Raw genomic sequence first — 15727 nt, 5'->3', positions numbered from 1 at the left:
CCATTGCGCACACTAACACAAACAAATACTTTATACTGTACTTTCCATTACGCATACTAACACAAACACGTACTTTACATTCCCTCTCACTTTCCCCAGGAAAAGTATTTTTCATTGTATTCCTCTTTCCCTCAGCACTTATATCATGGAAGTGCAAACCAACTCTTTGTGATATAATCAAGTCAAAATCATCTTTTTCACACAAACTGGATTAATCTAAGACTTAATCAACTCTTGCCCACATATCACATAAGAAAAACTAATGACTTACACATATCACATAAGAAAAACTAGAAAGAGAAAGAAGTGGAATTTGAGAAATGACATTTATTTATCTAACTTACCATAAAAGGCTTCCCAATCACCTAAAAACTCGAAGACCTCCTCCGAAACGTCCGAGGGTAATTTCGTCATTTCGTTTAACATTACCTCGATAAACGCGCCGGCCTGGTTGGTGCCCTGCAAATGGGCGCCGAGGAGCTCTGATGCTTACGGCGTTGTTTGACGGTCAGCGCTTACGTGGCTGGTTGCTTGAGGGGATCTCAACTACACGCTCATCGCCCTACACGTGTGACATTCTCATTGGAAAAATGATAGGATGTGGGCGGGCATTTTAAGGGCTCGACTCCTCGTTACCTTCCCTTGCTTGAGTTGTTTCCAGGAGGGAGGGTTTCAGAGTTTTTTTTCTTCTCTCCTTGTTATTTTTTTTTCGAGAATCACAGGGGTGCGTGTCTTGGCTTCTTGCCTCTCTCTCTCTCTCTCTCTCTCTCTCTCTCTCTCTCTCTTTTAAGCTTTCTGTCTATTCTCACGCATCTTTTCCTGTATTAGATTTAGATACTTCTGTAGCGTTTTATTTGCCATGCTTTGGATCTTTCTTGTGTATTATTCAGATTGTTTATTTGTTTATATTCCGATTTCTGGTCTAATTTAAGGAATTTGAAGGAGTGTTTCTGTTCTTTGCTCGTCCGCTAATGTCAATGAGCAAGCCTGTGCATTATGATTATTATTTCTCTCTTTTAAGGTTTCTGTCTATTCTCACGCATCTTTTCCTGTATTAGATTTAGATACTTCTGTAGCGTTTTATTTGCCATGCTTTAGATCTTTCTTGTGTATTATTCAGATTGTTTATTTGTTTATATTCTGATATCTGCTCTGACTTAAGGAATTTGAAGGAGTGTTTCTGTTCTTTACTTGTCCGCTAATGTCAATGAGCAAGCCTGTGCATTATGATTATTATTTCTCTCTCTCTTTTAAGGTTTGTGTCTATTCTCACGCATCTTTTCCTATATTAGATTTAGATACTTCTGTAGCATTTTATTTGCCATGCTTTAGATCTTTCTTATGTATTATTCAATTTGTTTATTTGTTTATATTCTGATTTCTGATCTGATTTAAGGAAATTGAAGGAGTGTTTCTGTTCTTTACTCGTCCGCTAATGTCAACGAGCAAGCCTGTGCATTATGATTATTATTTTTGAAGCTTAATGCTTGTCTCCGCTGTTAGATCTGCTTTGGGATTTGATGTTCACTTGGTTTTAAGCTGTGATGTTGAAAATTTCAGATATACTCATCGGTACCCGATCTCTGTGCTTTAGTTTATTTATTTATTTATTTTTCAGTAGGCGATACTCACCGTTTTCTTGTTGATAGGCGCAGAATAGTGTTTTCGGTTACATTTTTATTTTTGAATGACTCCGTAAAGCAAATGTCTGTCCTAGATTGTTTATTTGCACTTTTTTTTATCTGTTTCAAAGTTATCCTTGTGCTGTTTCTGTATTGTGCCCTTATCGGCTGGGTGTTTGAATTGTCTTACTTATTAAAAAATTATCGTTGTTTTTTTTTTCATACAGAATCGTGTGTTAGGAAACCATGTCTCCAGCAGAATCTTCTCGAGAGGAAAATGTTTACATGGCCAAGTTGGCCGAACAAGCTGAACGTTATGAAGAGATGGTGGAGTTTATGGAAAATGTTGCTAAGACAGTAGACGTTGAGGAACTTACTGTGGAAGAAAGGAACCTTCTATCCGTGGCTTATAAGAATGTAATTGGTGCGAGGAGAGCTTCATGGAGGATCATCTCTTCCATTGAGCAAAAGGAAGAGAGCCGTGGCAATGAGGACCATGTAGCTGCTATCAAGGAGTATAGGGGCAAGATTGAAGCAGAGCTCAGCAAGATCTGTGATGGTATCTTGAAGTTGCTGGAATCACATCTCATCCCTTCATCCACAGCTGCTGAGTCCAAGGTGTTTTACCTCAAGATGAAGGGTGACTATCATCGGTACCTTGCAGAGTTCAAGACTGGAGCTGAGAGGAAGGATGCTGCTGAGAGCACTTTGTTGGCTTACAAGTCTGCTCAGGTGCGTTAATGTTATTCGTTTTCATAGCTTTTGATTGCTTTTGTTAACAATGACTTTTAATTAGTTTTCATGAAATTAATTCTATGTAACTCTTAAATCACAAATAAAATTTTCTTTTTCTGGTATCATTCTTCTTCACACTAAAACTATTTCTATTGTTTTTATCTAGGATATTGCATTGGCGGATCTTACTCCCACCCACCCTATTAGACTGGGGCTTGCACTTAACTTCTCTGTCTTCTACTATGAAATTCTTAATTCCCCAGATCGTGCTTGCAACCTTGCTAAGCAGGTTTGTACTCTCAATATTCTGCGTTTGATTTTTTTGGTTCTTTTAATGTCTAGTGGCACTGTAATCGCTTTTATTTAGATTCATTTAGGTCTAACTATCTGTCACATATCATTAATGTAGATGCTGTGGCTTCAACAATAGTTTCCGTATGCTTGCCATCTTCAAATTTTTTTTACCCCACAAAAAAATTAGCTCTTCCAATTTCTGTCTATGGAATGCCTGTTTGCACCTTGCATTAAGTTGGATAAACTTTCTTTGTTGGTATTATTAGCTATTAGCTAGGTTTTGCCCAACTTCTGTTTCTTCTATTTTTTTTTTTTTTTTTTTTTTTTTTTTGTGTTGCCCAAGTTCCGTTTCTTCTATTTTTTTTGTGTTGCCTGATTTCTGTTTCTTCTATCTTTTGTTGTTTAAATATAACCTTGTGTTTAAGTGCATCTTCTCCAGAAGATTCAACCCAAAAAATAGGATAATGGTAGTGAAAATGAAAGTTTGGTGGTCTACTAACAAAGCCTGTGCTCAATATTGTTGTATGAACTGTTGTAAATGTAGGCAGTGGTCTCCTTTCTGTAAGTTTGACATTTCTTCCTTGTGTTCTATTTACATCCTGTGTATACTTGGGAGAGTGAAAAATGGTATAATATCTTTTTTATTTGTGGGCTTCTTTGTGTAAGTTTGAGGGTTCTTCCTAGTATTTATTTACATCCTGCTTATTAACTGTGGCTTTGAATGTGGTAGTTGTTCAAAACAGTTTTTGTTTTGGAAAGTCTATCAAATTATTTTGTATTGGAGTTAAAAGAAAACAGAATGCTGCATTATATCAATTCTGGTATCTCATAGCTAATACCAGACATGACATGGACTGGAAGTTCATGGTTGCAATGATTCAGATTATTCAGAAATGGAAAGGTTACAATGTTTGAAAAGTGTAATTTTTTTTTATGAATCTTGTGTTCTATTGGGATGTAGAAGTGGCTGAGCTGTCACGTCTATCCTATGACAAAAAGTATTAAAATATGTAATTGTTTTAATTGTGACAGATCAACTAGGAAACAGTGTGTATATGGCAAGTGCTACACTAGTTTTCTAGTAGATTTTTAGTCTGATAGTCCTAAGGATACTGCCTGTTGCTAGGGATTGTTATTGTGGTATTTCAGTCAATGTTTGAAAACTTGAAGAATCTGTTTTCAGTTTCTGCTATTTATAGTAGTTCGTTGATTTCAAATGGTGCAGTCTACCAATAGTGATTGCCATGTTGCTCAGATTGGTCCCACCAGCTTGTTTGCCTATAATCCATTATTTGATGGAAGACTATGTCATTCCGTTAGTAAGTGGATGGTCATACTTTCAATGGGCAAGTGAGGTATCATGCATGTCTCTGTACTGACTATATGTATGGAAAATGGAATGGTATATAGCTAACTATAGGAATTTGGTTTTGCGTCTGCCCTGTCAAAATGACAACATAACATGCTGTTAGATTTCTATTAATGTGAAGCCTTAGTATTATTTCCAAGACCCATCTCAAAATGGTTACCCAACTTAGGAAACTTCTTTCTCAACTAATAAATTCAAAATCTTTGTACTCACTAATCTATGTGGGACTATTATTTAACACTCCTCCTCACGTGAAGACCCTATTTTGTGGCTTTACAAGTGGATAATTTAGGTGTAGACCTTTTTGTGGTTCTATAAATGAATAATTTTAAGTGTAGGCCCTCTTTTGTGGCTCTATAAGTGGATAATTTTAGGTGTAGGCTCTCTTTTGTGGTTCTACAAGTGTATAATTTTAGGTGTAGGCCATCTTTTGTGGTTCTTTAAGTGGATAATTTAGGTGTAGGCCCTCTTTTGTGGTTCTTTAAGTGGATAATTTAGGTGTAGGCCCTCTTTTGTGGCTCTACAAGTATATAATTTTAGGTGTAGGCCCTCTTTTGTGGCTCTACAAGTGGATAATTTTAGGTGTAGGCCCTCTTTTGTGACTCTACAAGTGGATAATTTAGGTGTAGGCCCTCTTTTGTGGCTCTACAAGTGGATAATTTAGGTGAAGGCCCTTTTATGAGTACCTGCTTTGATACTATGTGAGGTTGGGTCCATGGCCCATCCTAAAATGAGTAGCCAACTTAGGAAACTTATTTCCCAACTAATAAACTCAATATCTTTTTACTCACTAAAAATTCCTTGACAATTTTTATATCTGTGAATTTTTCCCATGCAGTATCTATTGCACTCATGTGTGCCAACACACATTAAGACCTCCTTTGCAGTCTTTATGCATGTCAATGTCCATGTAAATTGTTGTTATTTCTGTCTAACGCTTATCATTTCCAATAATTTGTTGAGCTTTCTTTCAAGCAACCTTGGCCCTGTTGATCATGGGAACTATAAACAAGATGGTTGGTGGTTATTGTCTGTGACCAGCTGGATTTGGCTTTACAGTCCAATGTTGTGGACTGTACTTTATGTTTTATCAAGTTTCATTTGGGCTACCTAAGCAGTCAAGTGTTCACATAGTCAACATGAAATTTATGAAATAAATTCTGATACTTCCATTTTCCATGGATATGTTCTTCTAAGGTTTTTGATGATTGGGTCATCATCATCAAGGTGTTTGTCCGATACTTCCATTTATCTCTACAAAAGATCATGGCAATAAATGTTGGCCTGATATATTTTAATGTAGTTTTAGGACCTTATCAAATTGTGTATGAACTGGCTACATGAATTTTGGGCTTAAGAGGTTGTTATTTGTGTAGGCTGTCTGATAATGGTTTTCGAGATCATATAAAGGATGCATCAGGTCTTTTATTTATTTTCCCTGACATCTTCTGAACTGTATACATCTTGTTACTTGTTTTTCTGTCATGCAGGCCTTTGATGAGGCTATCTCAGAGTTGGACACTTTAGGTGAGGAATCTTACAAGGACAGCACATTGATCATGCAGCTGCTCCGTGATAACTTGACGTTGTGGACGTCGGACATCACGGTATATATCGAGTCTTTCTTACTGTCACTTATTAGACTGCACTTAGAGTCTAATATGTTTGCGTGATCTTATTATGTAGGAGGATACTGGGGATGAAATTAAAGAATCTTCCAAACGCGAGTCAGGAGAAGTACAGTAAAAGAATGGGACGGTGTTCACTGAGCCTTGCTTAAGCTGTGACCAAAGAGTAATCAGACGCAGCAAGACTACGGTGATGTACCTGTGGAATTGTCAACTATGAGTTTTTAGCATAGAGATTCCATTTGGGTTGTTGTAGCAAGATTTATCTAAAGACTCGACCCCACTGCGTGTGGGGTAAAGTTTCGTTATGGAGTTTTTTAAATTTAAAGACAAAAACATGTTTTAGTTAGTGTTAATTGGTATATGCTGCTTGGGCCTGTCTCGCATGATAGAATGTGGGTTTAGTGCTTGTATTTTATGCTGGTGCATATTGTTTGATATACTTTCATTTTAGAGTTTTAATCTTTCATAAGTGGGATGGAGGCCGTCTTCTTTTATCAATTTGTGGTTTGGTTCTCCTTGTGTTTGTCGGTGATGGAGCCCACCTTGAAATCAAAATCAGTTGTGTATCAATAAAACCCTACAGATCTGGAGCTATGGCTTTTTTGTTGTGAGTAGCGCAGTTATTGTTGTTTGACCCGGCGGGGCTTCTTGCATCTAGTCCAAATCTCGGATGCCGGGAAAGGATGATTCAGGGACGTTGTCAAACGGCCAGATGCTCTGTGATGGGCGGGAAGCTTGGTCTTCGTTTGGAGTGATTTATAGAAGTCGGAACGCGACAGAGGTCAAGAGAACTTTAAGGTGACGTACATAGCGGTTGCCTTTTTCTGTGATCTATTTTTGTGCAACATTTTTTCGAGAAAAAAAGTTAGATAATCTTGTATCACATTTTATAATGTGAGATACTGTTAGTTGTGAACGACCAGAACCAGCTCATGTCAGTTAGATGATGTTTTCTGATGTCTTTCTGCAAAGAAAACTAGTTTTCGTGATTCTCGTTTAGCTTCCTCAGCTACCTACAGTAGAGCCAAAGTCTACTTATAAATGGTTCTCCATCGATGGAGCTGAAGTCTTCGTTCCTTAATATGGTGACATGTGGTAGGACAAGGTTTTTACTCATTGCCATCGTGTGTCATGGCAGAGCCTAAGTCTTCGTGACTTGAAATCGTGACATGTGGTAAGACCAATTTATTCATTGCCAAGTCTTCAATCCTTGAGATGATGAAATGTGGGAGGACAAGTATTATACCAAATGGAATTCTTCTATCACCTTCCTTGTAGGAGTGACACACTTCGTGTTACTTGTGTGGCAACTATTTTGCTTGTGGCACTTAGGTGACTTCTAAAATACATTTTCCTTTAATTTGGTATTGGTAGTGGCCTAGTATGATGGATTTCATTTTGATCATTAATCAAACCTTAATCTCATTAATTGACCCAGATTTTGACCGAAATTTTGATTTTGATGATTAATAAACTGTTTGGAAGTATCTCCACACTTTGACCATCAGCAATTGCTAACCAAGTTTCTCCAATTTGGGTCGTTGATTAATGTCAACGATTAAGGTTTTGATTTTGATGACCAAATTTCCATGCCTATAGATTCTCCCCTTGGGATTTCATTCTCCTCCTCTTGGTTTATCAATTGCTAACCAAGTTTCTCCAATTTGGGTGGTTCATTAATGTTAATGATTAAGGTTTTGATTTTGATGATCAAATTTCTCTGTCTACAGTTTCTCCCTTGGGATTTCATTCTCCTCCTCTTGGTTTTTCTTCCTTCTTGGTGTTTTTCTTCCTCCACTTTTTCCTTTTCTTCCACCCTCTTTTGGATTTGTTTTTGTTAGTAATTATATACCCTAATTCAATACTATTGAGAGCAATAATAATCATAGAAGAACTAATCAAGCACGAATACACAATATTTATACAGGTTCACTTAAAGGTGAGACTACGTCCTGCTCTTTTGCCACTGCAATAATTCACTATGATGAAAACAAAATTTATAAGAGAAATCGTTGCTGCAATAATTCACTATGAAGAAAAAAGTTCACAAGAGAAATCGTAGCTGCAATAATTTACTATGATGAAGGTCGATCCACATGCTGACTCTGCGTAAGACATTAATTAGATTCCATAACTTAACACCTTTTCCCTCTTTTTTTTTCTTCAAGTTTTTCATTCTCTTTTTGGCTTCTCTTCTCCCTGGCTATTCTTCTCTTTTTATCATCTCCCTTCTTCTCCTCACCTTTTCTTCTCTCAGTTTCTTCCTTCCTTTTCTTCTTGGTGTTTCTCTTCTTCTCTCCTAGCTTATTTTTTTTATTTTTTTATTTTTTGGGTTCCTTGAGATCGTGACATGTGGTAGGACAAGGTTTCTCTTCTTCTACAACATTTCCTTGTACTTTTTCACCTTTGGGCCGTCTGTGTATTGTAGGCCATTTTTCTTATTAAAGCATTTGATGTTGAGATTAGGCTTATTAAGGCCCTGACCCACTGGAGGCTTCTTGCTTTCATCCATGTACACTATAACCTCTTTGTTGTTGAATTACATTAGGGCCTCTAAATCAAGCACTCCGTCTTTTAGTGTGAACATGGTTCATGTTTTGGCTCTACGTCAACTCCAACATTTGGTAGCATAGGCTCTGTGTTTGGGTCATCAAGCACACCGGTGTTTGCTTCCTCAGCTACCCCTGCTTTTGGTTCATCTGGTAATCCTATTTTTGGATCATCTAGTGCCACTGCCTTTTGCTCATTGAGTACTCCTGCATTTGGAGCTTCTTCTACACCAGCTTTGGGTGCTTCAAGCACCCCATCTTTTAGGTTTGGCTCTGCACCCGCTTTTGCCCAATCAAGTTCCACATTTGGCACAATGCCTTCTCCCTTCGGTGCCAAAAATTCTCCTTTTGGTGCCCAGCCAACAACAACCACTTTTGGTAGTCCTGGTTTTGGCCATTCTGCCTTAGGGAGTCAGGGTGGTGGAAGTAGTGTTGCACCAATATACCCCAATAGCTGAGGTGGTTGGGGGCAGTGGAACATATCCAACTGGAAAATTGGAGTCTATATCAGCTATGCTATTTTACAAAGACAAGAGTCACGAAGAATTATGATTGGAAGACTATCAACTAGGCGACAAAGGTGGACCAAATCCTGCCAAACAGCCTACAAGTGGAGTTTGTTTTAGTGCACCTGCACAGTCGAGCCAATTTGGCACACCAGGCATGTTTGGTCAAACAAGTGCAAACCCCTTCTCCATCACTTCTTCAACCAACCCCTTTTCTTCAAAGACAACAATTCCACTTGTAGGTCGACTGGATAATTTGGCCCACCTTTGTCTCCTAGTTGATAGTCTTCCCATCGTAATTCTTCATGACTCTTTTCTTTGTAAACAGGCATATCTGATATGGATTCAAGTTTGCCAGTTGGTTGTGTTCCTCTGTTGCCATCCACCTCAGTTGTTGGTGTATATGGTGCAACTCTCCTTGTGCCATGTTGACTCCCAAAGGCACACTGGCCAAAACCCCAAAAGTGGTTTTTGTTGGTTGGACTCCGAAAAGAGAATTCTTGGCACCAAAGGGAGAAGGCATTGTACCAAATAGAGTGCTCCCAAATGTGGAACTTGATTGGGCACAAGCAGGTGCAGAGCCAAAAATAAAAGATGGGGTGCTTAAAGCACCAAAAGCTGGTGTAGAAGAAGCTCCAAATGCGGGTGTATTCGATGACCCAAAGGTAGAGGCACTAGAAGATCCAAAAATAGGAGTACTAGATGAACAAAAAGCAATCGTAGCTGAGGAAGAAAACACCGATGTGCTTGATGACCCAAACACAGAGCAAGTGCTACCAAATGTTGGAGTTGACGTAGTGCCAAAAGAATGAGCCATGTTCACACCAATGCTGGAGTGCTTGACTTAGAAGGCCTCGAGCAATTCAACAACAAAGAGGTTATAGTTTACATGGATGAAATCAAGAAGCCTTCAGTGGGCCAAGGCCTTAACAAACCTGCAAAGGTCACCCTTCTCAACATTTTATGATTTAATAAGAAAACTGGCCAACAATACCCAAACGCCCCAAAGGTGAAAAAATACAAGGAAATGCTGAAGAAGAAAGCTGAGGACCAAGGTGCTGAGTTTGTTTCTTATGACCCATTCAATGGTGGGTGTGTGTGGAAATTTAGAGCGAAGCACTTCATCCCCAATGATTCCGGGGTTGAAGATTCCCTCTTGGTGCTGCCCGTGTAAAAGTGAAATTATGATTGTTGTGTAACAGGAAAGTGCGGATTGATGTAGAGAAGCAATTGGAGGATTGCCTCGGTGACCTACATTAGAAGCAATTGGAGGATTGCCTCGGTGACCTACATTGTTGAAAATTTGGTTGTCTGCCCATCTAGCTTGTAGTTTCAAGAGAAACTTGGCCAATCCTGTAGACGTTGTTCCAAGGATGACGTAACTCGTTAGCCTCAAGGTGCATGGGGTGACTTTCACTACCTCAAGGCTTGTGTAAAAGACTTTAACCAATAGTGGTTAAACGCCTTACTCATATTCCAAGAGACCATGTAAGGCCTAAATAGCCTCTCAATGTTGTGTATCTCTCTTTTGCAAAATGTAAGATCGATTTTTCAAGGTTCAACAAGACTTTTGGAGATGAAACTCTTGAAGTACTTACCCGGTTGAAGTCTTGTGGGGAAATGCCCCCTCCAATTGGGCATTTCCTCTCATATTTCTGGTTCCTTGGTTGGGGTACTCTTCCTTGCCATAAGTTTTGTCCTCAACATTGTAGAAAGTTTGGTTTTGATGATACGCGGGTGAAGAGAGGGTTTTAGCCTTTGAATTGAGTGGGAATCACTTAAAAATCAAGAAGGAAGGGAGGATTAGGGCTTTGAAACTCTTAGAAAACGTTTTATGAGAGACCCATGTGTGTAGTGGTGGCATGACTAGTAAATAAGTAGAAATTTTATAGAGATGACATATAACTGTAATAATGCAAGCCGTTGTATGTGTTCTCATGTATTTTTCCTTTTGAAGAATGTAGCCCAAAGGTTATTATAGTCATTGCAAACACCTTCACACAACTATAAATACAACCTCAAGGCATGGGGCCGAGAATTCAAACCTCTTCTCTTTGTTTCAAATTCGTTCTTATACCTCTCTCTCTTTTCCTCTTTTTTTTCCCATGGTCTCTTGTCTCCTCTCTCCCAAGACTTAGTGTTCCTCTCTTCTCTCCTTCCCCATGAGATCTGTTGAGTTTATGTGTTGTCCCTAGAAATCAACATAGAATTAGAGCAGGAAAATATTTGAGATGGAAAAGGAGAAGAAGAGGGAGAAGAAGCGGAGGAAGAAGAAGAAGAAGAAGACAAAGAAAAAGAAAAAAGGGTAGCTTCTCGTTTTTCATTTTGTCTTCTTCCCAATTCCACTCTTTTATTTTATATATCACTCCCTTAATATATTTTGATGTAGAAAATTATATACCTTGGGAAATATATTTGAGTTTAGTTTCTATGTCAAAAAGAATATTTGAAATTAGGTTTTTCCAGAAATCGACATTTGAAGCATCAAAGGTCAAGCAGAAGAAACATTTCCTGAAGCAATAGAAAGACTCAACTTTCTGAACGGTTTGTAACAACATTGTAGGTCACCGAGGCAATCCTCCTTTTGCTTCTCTACATCAATCCTTGTTTTCCTAATACACAACAATCATAATTTCACATTGACACGAGCAGCACCAGTAGGGAAACTTCATCCCCGAGTACATAGCGGCTGAAGTGGTTCACTCTAAATTTCCACTCCCCTTTCACAGGGTCATAAGAAACAAACTCACCACCCTTGTCCTCAACTTTCTTTTGCAACATTTCCTTGTACTTTTCCACCTTTGGGTCGTCTGTGTATTTTTGGCCATTTTTCTTATTAAAGCATTTGATGTTGAGAAGGGTGACCTTTGTTGGCTTGTTAAGGCGCTGGCCCGTTGGAGGCTTCTTGCTTTCATCTATGTACACTATAACCTCTTTGTTGTTGAATTGCACCTGGGACTCTAAGTTAAGCACTCCGTCTTTTGGTCTGAACATGGCTCATACGTTCTCGACGTCAACTCCAACATTTGGTGGCATAGGCTTTGGGTTTGGGTCAACAAGCACACTGGTGCTTGCTTCTTCAGCTACCCCTATTTGTGGTGCATCTAGTCCTCTTATTTTTGTATCATCTAGTGCCACTACCTTTGGCTCATTGTGTACTCCCGCATTTGGAGCTTCTTCTACACCAGCTTTTGGTGCTTCAAGGACCTCAACATTTAGCTTTGGCACGACACCCGCTTTTTCCCAATCAAGTTCCACATTTGGGTGCACTCCATTTGGCACGATGCCTTTACCCTTTGGTGCCAAGCCAACAAAAACCACTTTCATAGTTCTGGTTTTGGCCATTCTGTCTTAGGGAGTCAGGGTGGTGGTAGCAGAGTTGCACCAATTTATCCCAATAGCAGAAGTGGTTGGGGGTAGTGGAACACATCCAATTGGAAAACATGAGTCTATATCAGTTATGCCTTTTTAAAAAGACGAGAGTCATGAAGAATTACGATGGGAATACTTTAAACTACGTGACAAAGGTGGACCAAATCCTGCCTGACAACCTACAAGTTGTTGGTTTTAGTGCACCTGAACAGTCAAGCCAGTTTGGCACAACAAGCATGTTTGGTCAAACAAGTGCAAACCCCTTCTCGTGCACTTCTTCAACCAAACCCTTTTCTTCAAAAGACAACAATTCCACTTGTAGGCCAACTGGCAGGATTTAACCCACTTTTGTCTCCTAGTTGATAGTCTTCCCATGGCAATTCTTTATGACTCTTTTCTTTGTAAACAGGCATATCTGATATAGACTCAAGTTTGCCAGTTGGTTGTGTTCTTCTGCCGCCATCTACTGTAGTTGTTGGTGTATATGGTGCAACTTTCCTTCTGCCATGCTGACTCCCAAAGGCAGACTGGCCAATACCAGGATTGCCAAAAGTGATTTTTGTTGGTTAGGCTCTAAAAAGAGAATTTTGGGCACCAAAGGGAGAAGGTATTGTGTGAAGTAGAGTGTTCACAAATGTGGAACTTGATTGGGAAAAATCAGGTGCAGAGCCAAAACTAAAAGATGGGGTGCTGGAAGCACCAAAAGGTGGTGTAGAAGAAGCTGAAAATGCGGGTGTTCTAGATGAGCCAAAGGCCGTGGCACTAGAACATCCAAAAACAGGAGTACTAGATGCACCAAAAGTAGGGGTAGCTGAGGAAGCAAACACCAGTGTGCTTGATGACCCAAACACAGAGCCTGTGCTACCAAATGTTGGAGTTGATGTAGAGCATAAAGAATGAGCCATGTTCACACCAATGCTGGAGTGCTTGACTTAGAGGGCCTCACACAATTCAACAACAAAGAGGTTATAGCTTACATGGATGAAAATAAGAAGCCTTCAGTAGGCCAGGGCCTTAACTAGCCTGCAAAGGTCACCCTTCTCAACATGTCATGTTTTAATAAGAAAACTGGCCAACTATACACAAACGAAAGAGGAAAATACAAGAAAATGCTGAAGAAGAAAGCTGAGGACGAGGGTGCTGAGTTTTCTTCATATGACCCATGGAAAGGGGAGTGGAAATTTAGAGTGAAGCTCTTCAGCCACATTGATTCCAGGGATGAAGCTTCCCTGCTAGTGTTGCCTGTATCAAAGTGAAATTATGATTGTTGTGTAAAAGGAAAACATGGATTGATGTACAGAAGAAAAGGGAGGATTTCCTCGGTGACCTACACTGCTGAAAATTGTGTTGTCCGCCCGTCTAGCTTGTAGTTTCAAGAGAACCATTGCTAATCCAGTAGATTTTGTTCCAAGGATGACGTAACTCGTTAGCCTCAAGGTGGTTAAACCGCTTACTCATATACCAAGAGACCCATGTAAGGCCTAAATTGCATCTCAAAGTCGTGTATCTCTCTTTTAAAAAATTTCAGATCAATTTTGCAAGGTTCAACAATACTTTTTGAGATGAAGTTCTTGAAGTACTTACCCCGTTGAAGTCTTGTGGGGAAATGCTCCCTCGAATTGGGCATTTCCTCTCATATTTCTGGTTCACTGGATGGGGTAGACTTCCGTGCCTTAAATTTTGTCCTCAACATTGTAGAAAGTTCGGTTTTGATGCAAAGCCAGTGAAGAGAGGTTTTTGGCATTGGACTTGAGTGGGAATCACTCAAAAATCAAGAAGGAAAGGAGGATTAGGGCTTTGGAGCTCCTAGAAAACGTTTTTTAAGACAAACCCATCTAGGTAGTGGTGGAATGGCTTGTAAATAAGTATAACTTTTATAGAGATGACACATAATTTTAATAATGCAAGCTGTTGTATTTTCTCTCATGTATTTTTTCTTTTGAAGCATGTAGCCCTAAGGGCATTGTAGTCATTGCAAACACCTTCACTCAAATATAAATACAACCTCAACGAATTCAAATCTCTTCCTCTTGGCATAAATTTTTTCTTGTACCTCTCTCTCTTTTTCTCCTTTCTTTCCCATGGTTTCTTGTCTCCTCTCTCCCAAGACTTAGTGTTCCTCTCTTCTCTCCTTCCCATGAGATCTGTTGAGTTTATGTGTTGTCCCTAGAAATCAACATAGTAATAGAGCAGGAAAACATCTGAGATGGAAAAGGAGAAGAAGATGGAGAATAAGGGGAGGAAGAACATAAAGAAAAAGAAAAAGAAAAAGAAAAAAGGCAGCTTCTCATTTTTCCTCTAGTCTTCTTTCCTATTTCTCTCTTTTATTTTATATTTCACTCCCTTAACATATTTTAACATAGAAAATTATATACCTTTGGAAATATATTTGAGCTAGTTTCCTTGCCAAAAAGAATATTTGAAATCAGATTTTTCTAGAAAGAGACATCATTATTTGAAGCAACAAAGGTCAAGCAGAAGAAAAATTTCTATAAGCAGTAGAAAGTTCATCTTTTTGAACGGTTTGTAACAACATTTTAGGTCACCGAGGCAATCCTCCCTTCGGTTCTCTACATCAATCCTTGTTTTCCTGAAACACATAAATCATAATTTCACATTAACATTGGCAGCACCAGTAGGGGAGCTTCATCCCCAAGTTCATAGCAGCTGAAGTGGTTCACTCTAATTTTGCACTTCCCTTTCACAGGGTCATAAGAAACAAAAGCAGCCCCCTTGTCCTCAACTTTCTTATACATCATTTCCTTGTACTTTTCCACCTTTGGGCTGTCTGTATATTGGCCATTTTTCTTATTAAAGCATTTGATGTTGAGAAGGGTGACCTCTGTAGGCTTGTTAAGGCCCTGGCCCACTGGAGGCTTCTTGCTTTCATCCTTGTACACTATAACCTCTTTGTTGTTGAATTGCAAAAGTGCCTCTAAGTCAAGCACTCCGTCTTTTGGTGTGATCATGGCTCGTGTTTTTGACTCTACGTCAACTCCAACATTTGGTAGCACAAGCTCTGTGTTTGGGTCATCAAGTACACCGGTGTTTGCTTCATCAGATACCCCAGCTTTTAGTGCATCTAGTACTCCTATTTTTGGATCATCAAGTGCCACTACCTTTGGCTCATTGAGTACTCCTGCATTTGGAGCTTCTTCTACACCAGCTTTGGGTGCTTCAAGCACCACATCTTTTAGCTTTGGCTCTGCACCTACTTTTTACTAATCAAGTTCCACATTTGGGAGCACTCCATTTGGTACGATGCCTTTTCCGTTCAGTGCCAAAGATTCTCCTCTTGGTGCCCAGCCAAGAACAACCACTTTTGGAACTTCTGGTTTTTTCCATTCTACCTTAGGGAGTCAGGGTGGTGGAAGCAGAGTTGCAGCAATATTCCCCAATAGCTGAGGGTGTTGGGGAGTGGAACACATCCAACTGGAAAACTGGAGTCTATATCAGCTATGCCTTTTTATAAAGACAAGAATCACGAAGAATTACGATGGGAAGACTATCAACTAGGTGACAAAGGTGGACCAAATCTTGCCAGATAACCTGCAAGTGGAGTTGGTTTTAGTGCACATGCACAGTCAAGCTAGTTTGGCACAAAAAGTATGTTTGGTCAAACAAGTGCAAACCCCTTCTCTATAACTTC

At 39.4% G+C, this 15727-nt stretch overlaps 1 protein-coding gene and 2 pseudogenes across 1 annotated transcript; all 3 read left to right on the top strand.

The window, feature by feature from the left end:
* The first annotated feature begins 640 nt into the window (after nucleotides 1-640).
* LOC137955367 (14-3-3-like protein) lies at nucleotides 641-6149 on the top strand. The gene is made up of 5 exons (XM_068802279.1): nucleotides 641-724; nucleotides 1850-2354; nucleotides 2524-2646; nucleotides 5511-5627; nucleotides 5707-6149. Exons 2-5 carry the CDS (start codon nucleotides 1869-1871, stop codon nucleotides 5764-5766), a joined length of 786 nt encoding a protein of 261 aa, XP_068658380.1. The 5' UTR covers nucleotides 641-724; nucleotides 1850-1868; the 3' UTR covers nucleotides 5767-6149.
* A 172-nt stretch (nucleotides 6150-6321) lies between these two features.
* On the top strand, nucleotides 6322-12061 carry LOC137955053 (nuclear pore complex protein NUP98A-like; annotated as a pseudogene).
* Nucleotides 12062-15045: 2984 nt separating this feature from the next.
* LOC137955052 (nuclear pore complex protein NUP98A-like) lies at nucleotides 15046-15725 on the top strand (annotated as a pseudogene).
* Nucleotides 15726-15727: the final 2 nt, after the last annotated feature.

This window comes from Aristolochia californica, unplaced genomic scaffold (genome assembly GCF_029961685.1).
Source record: "Aristolochia californica isolate CCGP_79_NKW_82.1479 unplaced genomic scaffold, dmAriCali1.0.hap1 SCAF_2, whole genome shotgun sequence".
Lineage (NCBI taxonomy): Eukaryota > Viridiplantae > Streptophyta > Magnoliopsida > Piperales > Aristolochiaceae > Aristolochia > Aristolochia californica.
Note: the sequence above shows the minus strand (reverse complement) of the source record. Positions and strands in the feature narration are given on the sequence as shown.